General features: G+C 44.8%; 1 protein-coding gene across 3 annotated transcripts in view; it reads right to left on the minus strand.

The window, feature by feature from the left end:
• KCNQ1 (potassium voltage-gated channel subfamily Q member 1) overlaps window positions 1–10,540 on the minus strand; it is a 316,467-nt gene extending 305,927 nt beyond the window's left edge. For all 3 annotated transcript variants that reach the window (XM_030451196.1, XM_030451195.1, XM_030451198.1), the window contains exon 1: window positions 10,075–10,540. In XM_030451196.1, the coding sequence (XP_030307056.1) occupies window positions 10,075–10,466 (392 nt within the window). In that variant the 5' untranslated portion in view covers window positions 10,467–10,540. The remainder of the gene's footprint in view (window positions 1–10,074) is intronic.
• Window positions 10,541–10,922: the final 382 nt, after the last annotated feature.

Here is a 10,922-nt window from a genome sequence, read left to right on the forward strand (position 1 = left end):
GCTTCACTATTAAATCAGGCTGTAATAGAATTCAGATGTGGTGGACTCAGCTAATAATCCATGATATTTCATGAGTTTCAACAGGAAGAGAGAAAAACCTGGAAGTTTTTCTCCAGTGGAGTTCTTGTTATTACAGGAGCAACACATTAAAAGTTGACTCCATCTTGCTGCAAGTGTATTGGAAGGATGAGCAAAGAAAGCACCTAAAGAGCATCCTTTGGGCATCCATGCAGCTGAAGCCCCCAGATTCAAAGGAATTTGGCCATCACAGGTAGCTCCAAGGCCAGAAAAATACCTGTAAAATGCCACCACCAGCAGAGAAGGTGGCACCCTTAACAAACCTGTTCTCAAAAAACTCATAGAAGGTTTTGGTTTGAAGTAACATGAGATAAGCAGAGGGGAAGAAAAAGAAAGGCTGGGGACAGGAAGAGCACCAGCCCTCCACCTTACACACAAGACATGCCCAGTGCAGGAGAATTCAAGTGTTACAAGGTTAAGAAAATTGCCCAGCTCCCAGGATCTGCACAATATTCCTTTCACAGTGTGAACCCAGAGTCCTGGCCACCTGTCCCACAGCAGGATCACTTACACCTAAATGAACTCTCATAAATATTTGCCCAGCCTGTGCTGAAAGCCTTACAGAGAGGAGACTCAACAGGCAAGCAATGCAGGTCATTGCTTTGCTATCCCTCCCATAAGACAAGAAAAATTCAGAGTATGTTTAAAGACCATCACTTCTTATCTAATTCATCTGAACATAAAGAACAGATCTCTTTCCTCCTACCTAGGACAGTCTTTATTTGAAGACTTCAAGTCTCCCACTCTTGGTGGTTATACAAAACTACCTTTCCTCCCAGTATGTTCTCTACTCCTTGGGTGGCTCTTTTCCTCCCCCAGCTTGGTTGTTTTTTTCAGCTGAGTTACACCTCTGCTGAAATACAAACTTCCAGCTTCATCAACAAAGCATATTCCATCAATAAGCTAGAAAAGTTACCAAGAGTCTGATAAAGGATGCATATGGCAACATCTCATTCTCTTCTAACCACAGCCCCTTTACTCCATCTTGGTCTGAAATTAAACTGGCAGATTATTGGATTTTCACAAATCCATGTTGACTCCTAATATATGTTGTAGATTTCCTCCAAGTGCTTAGAAGTAGTCTAGTTACTTGCTAGGTAGTTTCCAGCAGAATCTCTCAAGAAGAATAATCACTTCCCATACTTCATTCCAATAAAGATAAACACAGCCCACATGCAGTTTTCCTTAAATGTTTGTTTGAAAAGATATTAGATATAAAACTCCTCAGCTAAAGGAGCCCACCTCAGCAGAAGCTAAAAACTAGTATGAAAACCTGCTTGAATGTTATCTACACTGTTTCACCCAAGAGATAGTGTCCTTTTGCTCTTTCAGATACCACACACTGAAGTTTTAGGTTTTCCCTTCTCACAGAGCATCACTTATCACACTCTGCTCAATTTTCCAGTCTCCCTCTGCAGTGAGACTTGATGAATGCACATTTTATATTAAAGCCACACAAGAAACTGCCACAGAAGTCAGAAAGAAATAACCTTAGTGCTTGACAATGAGTGAATCAAGCAATTCACATGCCCCAAAGGGCTGTCATTACCACAGCTACAGCCTTGCATTTGCTGCAAAACCTGCAGAACCTAAAAGCCTTCAACATTCTTGTAGCATTTTTCTCATTTCTCTGGTTCAAACACAAAACTGTCCAAAGAAGATCATAACACCATGTCTTGAATGAACAGAACACAAAGGCACACAAATAACATGCCCATGTAAGACCAACTGAGATGTCTGTGCCTGTCATACTTTACATACTGCTGGAACAGAGTTCAGAGCGTTCAGTGCTAGGATGCTGGATGACCTGTTGACATAAAAAACATCAAGTGAGCAGACTTATTTTGGGTGAAGTACTCAGATAATCCTTTATCAAAACTTTCTGGGTCATGGATAAGATAACAGCACACAACCACATGAAGTTTATCCACACTAAGAGAATACACATTTATTTATTTCCTCCTTTTCAGGTTCAGAGGCTTCTCGGAGAGGAGTGAAAAACAAATCAAATAATCTCCACTAAATCTATGAAGGAAGAACGTTAGGAAACTAAAAATCAAGAACTGTTTGCAGAAGTCTGTAAAGGCCCTGTAATGCCTTTGTGTTACAGAACATAAACACCACTGGTTCTTAACACAGCCAGCACAGGGCATCCTTTTTTTGAAGCCACAGGATGGAAGATCTTTCTTCTTGTCTCTGTCCCCTATCTTCATTGCCCAACACAGATAAATGGGCAGAGGCATTTGAAGGGTGTAACCATGAGATTACCAGCAGCAACTCTTTCCTGCATCCTTTGCTCTATTGGTCAACATCCTTACAGATGAGGCACCTTCAGATCACAGCTGGACTGAGAACCCCTCAAGGGTTATTGGGAAAATGAAGAGGCCAGATAATTCCAGACCCTTTTGAGCCAACAGTTCCACTGGGCAGGGGATAGCTGCTGCAGGAACAAATGTGTCCTTTGAAGGCAATTCCTTATCTTGCAGAAGGAAGATGCTCTCACTGTAAAGACTGCAGCCTTTGTTGTACTAGGGCTGAGTAAGGGTTCTGTAAGCTTTGCCTCCACTCCCATGCCTCTGCTATTAAACCCAGTACCTCTGGAGAGAACCCAGGGAAATAACCTGACCCATCATTTACATTCTGTTCCCAACTGCAACCCAATTTCCTTCCCTATCTAACCCCTATAGAGTTAAGTAATATTAAGGCTGTGATAAAAATATTGTTAAAAACTGGAAAAAAAAAGTTAAATACATTTCCAAGACTTCACAGAGTACATTTGCAGAGGAAAGTGATGATTTCTGAGCACTGGTATCATAGATATCCAAGCTAGCACAATCTCCTTGTGCCATTTCAAGGCTGCTGCCTGGCAATGAGCAGCTTCCCACAAGCACAACCAGATTCTGGTCCAAACAGAGGGGACAAGTCTGTGTTCTTTCCCAGTTTAAAACACAGGAAAGGACAGAGGGAGTACCAGTTATTCTTAGAAATCCACAACAAAACTGATGGTGAGATGGTGAAAACCCTGGGTATGTCCTAAAGCTGCTCTAACTCTCAAGTGGTTTTCTTTGCCCACCAGTTTGTGCTCACACTGAGGACTGGAGAGGTGCTTGCAGAGAACTTATCCCTTGTTTGGCAGGAATTAGAGCAGCTTTAGAGCTTCCTATAAAAACAAACAAACAGCTGTTAAAATGACCCCAAAAAAATAACATAAAAAAAAAAGCATACAGTAAAACAAAGTTTGACTGCTAAAGCACTGAGCACTCCCTCCATTATTAAATATATATATACATACACATATTTTTACTTTAAAGTAGCTACTACCATAGTGGAAGCCTGCAGACTTTATCATGACTGTTACTATAATAGTTCTCCCAGACCATTATGCCACATGAAGCATGACAGGATGAGGAGAGCCAGTACCTTCCCTAAAAACTCCCCAACCTACACATCCTTCTCCTGTAACTCAGCCTACCCATCAGCCTGCTTTGCAGCTGGCAACTTTCCAAAGCATTTAAAACTTGCTGGAGCTCTTGGTGGCAAGCAGAAAACACCTTGCCCCCCAAACAAGGCACTGTTTTCCATCTGGGACTGAATGAACCCAGCTCACAGCTTTTGCATTCAGTCACTAATGCACGTTAAACAATCTATTAAAAGGCAAAATGAAGGAGGGACTGCCAGGTTTCAAGTCAGGGAAGCACTGTGCATAGTCCCTTACAGCCTTTGCTGGCTCTGTTTGTGACACATCCAATGCTCAGGCATTTGGAACCCAGCCTAATGAGTTCACTGCAGCTGAATATCAACTCCAGCCTTGATTCAGCAGCACTGAAGATTTTCAAAGAGGCCCTATCTACACAGCCTTGCACGTTTTTTTCCTGGCACTTGAAGGGCCAGCACCAGGAAACGTGCCAGGATTGCCCAACCAACCATTTGACAGATACACAGAAACGTGAATACTGCACTTACTGGATTTCTTAAGATTATTCATGTGCAACTTTTCAAGGTAGAATAATTCTTTTCCTGGAGGAAAGCAAACACCAGAGAAAGAGGTAAAATTTTACAGTGGAAGGGTGATGTGAAAAGAGAGAAGGGCTCTGCCCCCTGGAAAGCCTGCCCAAATTTAATGAACTTGTAACTTTTCTGTGTGTATTCTGCTGAAAGTTTTCCACACTGCAGACAATTTGTCTCCACTCAGTGTTCAGAATTGCACAGCCCTCTGCTTTGGTTAGTCTAAAACCTAAATATCAGTAATATTACAAAGGCTGTTTTGTCCCCACGGAACTCACTGCTTTCATGCAGCTTTTTTTTTTTTTTTCATTTTTAGTCAATTACACAGGTGTTGGTATCTATATTTCTTTTCCTGCTGAGAACTTCAGCTCACCAGGAGAGATAAATGCTTGACCTGCAACCACACTGTCACTCCTGAGGTCTGCTTGGCCCAGACTTGGACTGGTCTTAGGCACAGGCCAGAAATACAAAATGAAAATTCCAGCAAAAATGAAACTTCTGTCAAGTTACCAATTGGAAACCAGGGCACAAGGCAAAGCTGTCTCCTGACCAACCTGAATTCTGTCTCACTGAATCACAAGTCCCAAAAACCTTCATGCAATGTTGTAGCTCAGGGGCTACACTGGGACACTTGGCAGAGAACTAAGGAGCAGCAGAACCTTCAAGTCAGTTCTTCACCTCACCTGTATCCAAAATTATCCAAAATTTGACTCAAAGTGTCAGGGTCTAGGTGGGGAGCAAACGGGGCTGACCTGCAACAAGTCCTGAACATTAGCACACTGGTTTATATGCTCAGCTAGGATAGTGGGACAGGCAAAAGGTCTTCCCTTTTCTCTAAGAATATAGAAAGTTGGACTTCCAATCCCGTTTTGTCTCAGCTAAAACTATTACCAGGCATGTGGACAGATACACAGAGGCTGCAAAGATGTTCTCTCTGCTGCAAACCAAGATGCTGGACTATGGAATAGGGATGAGAGGGAAGGGAAAAAAAAACAAACAAACCTACAGTTGTCAGCTTCTTTCCAGTTCATTTTTTTTAATTGTAGCCATTAAGCATGTGTGCAACCTCGAAAATCTGTATAAGCTACTGCACAACTCTCAAAACAAAAGTGAAGTGATAGTGACAGATTCACATCATTATGATTGTGTTGAGCATGAAGAGATGGGAGGACTGGGCTCCTGGAAGTCCCAAATGCTGGGTGCAGGGAACAGGAGCTCAGAGACAAAAATCATATAAATAAAACATCTGAGCACATCAGCCTCTGCATGACAAGAAGTACAACCAACCTCTCAAAAATGCTCAGGTGAGGGGGGCAACTTGACCTCAACTAAAATGCCTCAGTCCTGAGACAAAAAAGAAGCTAAACCTGGGTCTTCCTGCCACTGACTGCAGGACTATGATTCTAATCAGATGAGTTTTCTTACCTTCCACATGGAAATTCTATGTTTATTTTGAAGGATTTAAACATCCTTTTTAAAACTGAAAGTAATCATCTGAAAGTCTGACTCCAAGCCACAGAAATCACCCCAGTGTGCATGTCCAAAACAGAGTACTAAGTTTGCTTTGCCTTTTAGCACTCGGTCTGAAAGAAAACTCAAATCACGTGTGAGCACATGCAAGCTCCTTATTTTATGGTTTCTTTCCTCAACACTTTACACACCAAGTATGAACCAGCAGGTTTGCAGTACATATGGAAACATGGCAAAAGGGGGATTTTAAGTTGGATTCATGCTTCTTCCTCGCAGTATTTTATGGAAACTGCACTGTGTAAACACTGCATTGCCTTTAATAACTGAGTATTGTAAGTTCTGATACACATGCAACTGGAATACTCTTATCTACCCTTGCTTCTTATCTTTGCCTGCAAACACCTGCAGCCACACTTCTAAGAGCTTGCTCTCCCAAATCTCAACCACCAGCCAGCCCAAACTTCTGTAAACATCTTGGGATTGGAACAAACTCAACGCCAATCATTGCTGATAAAGCCAAACGTATACAAAGGCAAAATAAATTGAACCAGGTACAGGAATACAAAGATAAGATAGAAGCTGATTATCTTGCAGGGCAACAAAGGAGAGAGCTGCCATACAATGCTCCATTGGGTTCCAAATTGCTCCCTCTGTTTGCAGCCAACACCTCAAAGCATGCAGGGAGGCAACATGCAGTTCATGTTGCTTGAAGTCATTCTTTGCCATGCTAAGAAATCACCAGAAAGCTCATCATTTCAGTGTCTTCAGTCATATTTTACCATGTTTTATTTTAAACCCCTGACAGAGGGTGAGAAGCTCTTCCCTCGTGCACTAAAAGGATTTTTTAAATATCAGAAAACTTCACTTACTTTTAATTTAAAAGTCATTTCCTACACTGGGACAGAGTCCCAAGATTTCAAGCAGGTCACTCTGAGGACAGAATTTAAGCTTCTCTTGTCTCTCTACTTCACAGAGCCTGAAAATTTGGTTCCTTCAAGCCACAGAACATTTCACCTCTCCAAGCCACTATCCCAAGGTGCACGACTCTGATAAGTGTGATAAGATGCCCTAGCTCTGAAGGGCACTGAGAACAGTGGCACTCAGGCTTTTCCTCACCTCTGCCAGCCCAGGGTGGTTTGGTGGCCCTGGCAGGACATTACCCTACACACAGCCATAGCACAAGGCAAACTCTTGCTTGCCAAATCCAAGTTTCCAAGCAACCACCAGTTGTGTTTGCAGAAGCCACAAATCTAAGTCTTCAGCTACTGAGCACAATTCACTTGCACGAGAATTAAGTGTACACTATGCTATACATCATCTATTTAAGTGAAAGTTAATACAACATCAAACCAAGTCACGTAGCTGAAATCAAATTTTCTATCCTAAGAGCATTTTTAGATATGCTTTTTTTGAGTGGTAAATTTATAGCCAATTCCCCATTCCTTTTTCACCCTAGAGACTATTCCCACAGCCTGTAAAAAAATCTAGTATAAATGAAGTACAATGGTTCAGTTCTTATCCTGCTCACTCGAGATTTTTCTGCTCTTTAATCTGAGCAAATGAAGACAAGACAGAGAACTGTGCAGAATTCAAGTGATTTAATCAGGGACTGGGATACTCAGTGAGCCTGGAAAAATAAAATCATAGATAAGAGAGAAAGAATATACATTTTGCATCTTGGACAACAGGTGCTTCAGATGCCTATTGAAAGAAATGACACTTCAGAAGTAAACAAGTAATTTGTCTTATAAGCCTATATGGCTGTGCAAAATAACCAGATTCCATCCTTTAGATAAAAGGGGTATAAAAGGGGCTTTGCTAAACCCCAAAACATACAGCAAACTAAACAGTGTGAGACAAACATACCAACACAGCTCTGTGAATTAAAGCTTGGTGTTTGCCTTGTCTTTTCTACGTGTTATAAAACTGAGAAAAATCAGTCCTGAATATCAGTTCTCAGCTATTAGCATTCTAGATCCCACTGACTAAGATTCCTGAGCAGGAAAAGGGTGTGACAGGCAATCAGTAGCTCTTAATCCGTGATAAACAGTGTTTCAGCTACCAGCCAGAGATATAGGTCCAGAAAAAGTTCTATTCTTATTTGAAGAGTTGTGGCTAAATGTAATATTCCAGCATATGGTTAAGAACACAGCCACACACTTCACACAAGGTAGAACATAGAAAAGACCCTCACAGTGCTGGTCGCTCCTGTCTTTGGGCTGGATCTTGGCAGATTTGGGTTTTATGCCCTGATTTAACACCACTCCTGTTCCCTTTCCTTCCCCTTTGAACCTTAAGGATAGTGACCGAGACCTCCCAAGCAAGTGAAAGCCCCCAGAATAAAGCAGAAGGAATCACAAAAAGACATCAAGTGAATTACATCAAATCCCATTTCAGCAGGAGGGAAAACCACCAGGGTCCTTGCACACCACAAGGTAAAACTCAACTGGGCACTCTATGAATATCTGTTTGGATGCTGGCAACAGATAACCATGATACTTCCTCCTATGGGAGAGAATGGCACATATGGGGGGAGGAAAAAAACGGGGGCAGGTGTCTTTTGAGTCCTTTTTAACTCTGCAGCCCATCACTTGTAAGCAGCTGCTGGCAAAAAGTTAGGAAGCCTCATGCTAAATAAAAAATAAAACAGGTATCACACATCCTCCAGAGAACAGGCTGGGACACCACCTTCTCTGGATCAAACCTTTCAGTTGGTAGTAACTAAATACTGCTTCTTAGTAACCATTAATCCACCCAGGACTCAGCATCTGCCTGGCAGGGGCTGTACTAACAGAGCACCCCTTGGGGCAGTGGAAAGCAAGCATCCCAAAAAGTTGCTGTAGGAGCTCAAAGAGTTGGAGAGGTATGGACCAAAGATGAATAACTTCTAGCATTATTTCATGGGCACAGAAAGTGCAGGCTTATTTACCACGGATATAAAGACAGCTTGGGGTGGCTGAGGACAACACTGACTCAGCTACATCTGCTGGTAAAAATCAAGAGTGAGACTTAAAATGCACACATGGCACCTGCAAGAAATACAGGAAACTGTGAGTACCTTGTTCTGCCTCTTCAGAACCTTAAGAGAAAGACTTTGCACAGTGCTTACTAGAGGCATGAGAATACCCACTACCATTGTCATTCATCCCTGTGTCAGAAAAGGGCTTCTGGAAAGAGGGGAAACCCTTGGGCTAAGCCATGGATAAGCACATATTGGGGGGATACACAGGGAATGGCCTCCTGGATGTGTTACAACCTCTTTCCTACAGTAGAATGACAAATCCTTAATTCTTGCACAGATAGGATTAAGCCAGACTGCCAATACTTGCAAGGAGAAAAGGGACCTAGAAGGTTGTGGTGGGTTTTTTTTTAATTTTAGGCTTTTGCTAGGCCCACCGTTAAGGTTTACAGAGGATACTGAGCACAATTTACTGCCCCTTCTATAGAAAATTAGGCACACCTGTCTCTAATTGTACCTTCTATACATAGAGACACCTGTCCCTAATTGCCCCTTCTATACATGATTAGAGACACCTGAAAGAGGTCAGAAATCATAAAAGATGGCTGCCTAAAACTCCTTCTCAGAGAAGAATTAAAAGAGAACTCCTGTTTCTGCAAGTGTTTTACATTGATTCTATGATTGTTGAATCCCAACTATTAGATACTTCATAATTATGGTCATCAGCTGTTTTATCTAACAGCATTATCATAACTCTAAAGAGAATGGAGCCCACAATTATCTCAACAGGTGTGCACAGTCACTTCCAATTAAACCCATTCAGATCACAGCTGTTTCCTCTCCACTAAAACACAGTTGGTACCACTTACCCGACTGAAGATTCCAGAATCCTCAAATGTGAAATGCAAGCACAAAATCCTCAACAGACAAAATTTAATAGTTGCTTAGAATAAGAATTTAAAATCAGAATCCAACGATTAGGTTATAAAAACTTATTTATATCAGGCTTTTTGTCTTACTAAGGAGTTTGACTGTTAAATGTATTTACCTCTAGCCCTTGTAACAAGGATGTACAACACTTCTCTTAACCTTATAGATAACTGCGTGCTTGTGCATAGGTGAAATAAGCATCAGGATTCTGCCTGACCTCATTACCTACATTTAACACATCTAAGTTGCTCAAGGGTCATGGAAGCCTTCCACAACATCCCGCTTTCTCCTGGAGCCACTTCCTAACATCCCTGTGCACCCCCGCCCGTCACACGCAGCTCCACATGGAGCGGATACTCCAAGAACTTTTCCACTTGCCTGCGGCTCAGTATTAGCCCCGAGATGGGGTGAGGGGCTAAGGCTGCTCGGAGCGGTCACCCCAGGCTGGAAGGAGAGGAGGGGGGGGCAGGCATGAGGGGCAGCACCGGGAGCCCCTCGCACCGACGGCCGCGCTGCTTCCCGGCTCCGGGCGGGCGTGAATCGGGGGGAGCAGCGGGGCCGTCGGGGCTGCCGGGAGAAGCGGTGTAACGGGAATCTGGAGCGGAGCAGGTGGCCCCGGGGTGAATACTCACACGGTGAAGTGATACACGAAGCACTTCCAGCCCGTGGGTCGCTCCAAAAAGTTGTAGACCCTGCCCTGGATGTTGCTGCGGCTCAGCAGGGGCTTGCGGAGGCTGTAGATGGAGACGCGGGGGTCGAGGCTGACGGGGGGCCGGGGGCAGTCGGCGTTCACCACCACCACCTCGTTCTTAAGGCGCAGCGCTCGCTCCGGTTCCCGGCTGGAGCCCGCGGGCGGCTGCGCACCCTGAGCGGCGGAGAGGGGAGCGTAGTGGGCGTTCGGAGCGCTCTCTGCCAGCTCCAGAGCCGAGGATTTCTTACTGGGACTCATGCTACCTCTCCTGGGCAGCGACAGCCGGCCCAGGCTCCGGCTTTTCAGCTCGCCCGGCGGGGAGCTGGAGGACATGGCTGGAACGGCTCCGGCTGGCGCTGCGCGGTGGTGTCAGGAGCTGCGCTGCCCTGGGAAGCTGCGGGCCGGCACCGGGCTCTCTCTCCCTCTGTCCCGCCGGCACACACAGCCCGGCCCCCTTGGGGGCGGCTCCCGACCGGGAAAGGTGAGGGGAAGCCGTGGCCGCCCCGCATTCCCGGTGCCGGCCGCCGGGAGGTGCTGAGCGGCGGCTCCGTGCGCCACTTCCGCGGGGGAACCGGGGCGTCCCCTCAGCCTCACCCCCACCCCCGGGGTGCTGCAGCCAGGGCTGCACCTGCTGCAGGGCACTACCCCTGAGACCCGGGAGATGCAGGACGGGCAGAAAGCCTGGGCTGGAAGCTGGATCCCCTCTCCGTGTCAGGTCACTCTCCCTTGAGCTGTCCCTCTGTCACCGACGTGGCTGAGCAGAGGTGGCTTCTCACCCTTGCGCGGCGG

Source organism: Calypte anna, chromosome 5 (assembly GCF_003957555.1).
Source record: "Calypte anna isolate BGI_N300 chromosome 5, bCalAnn1_v1.p, whole genome shotgun sequence".
Classification (NCBI taxonomy): domain Eukaryota; kingdom Metazoa; phylum Chordata; class Aves; order Apodiformes; family Trochilidae; genus Calypte; species Calypte anna.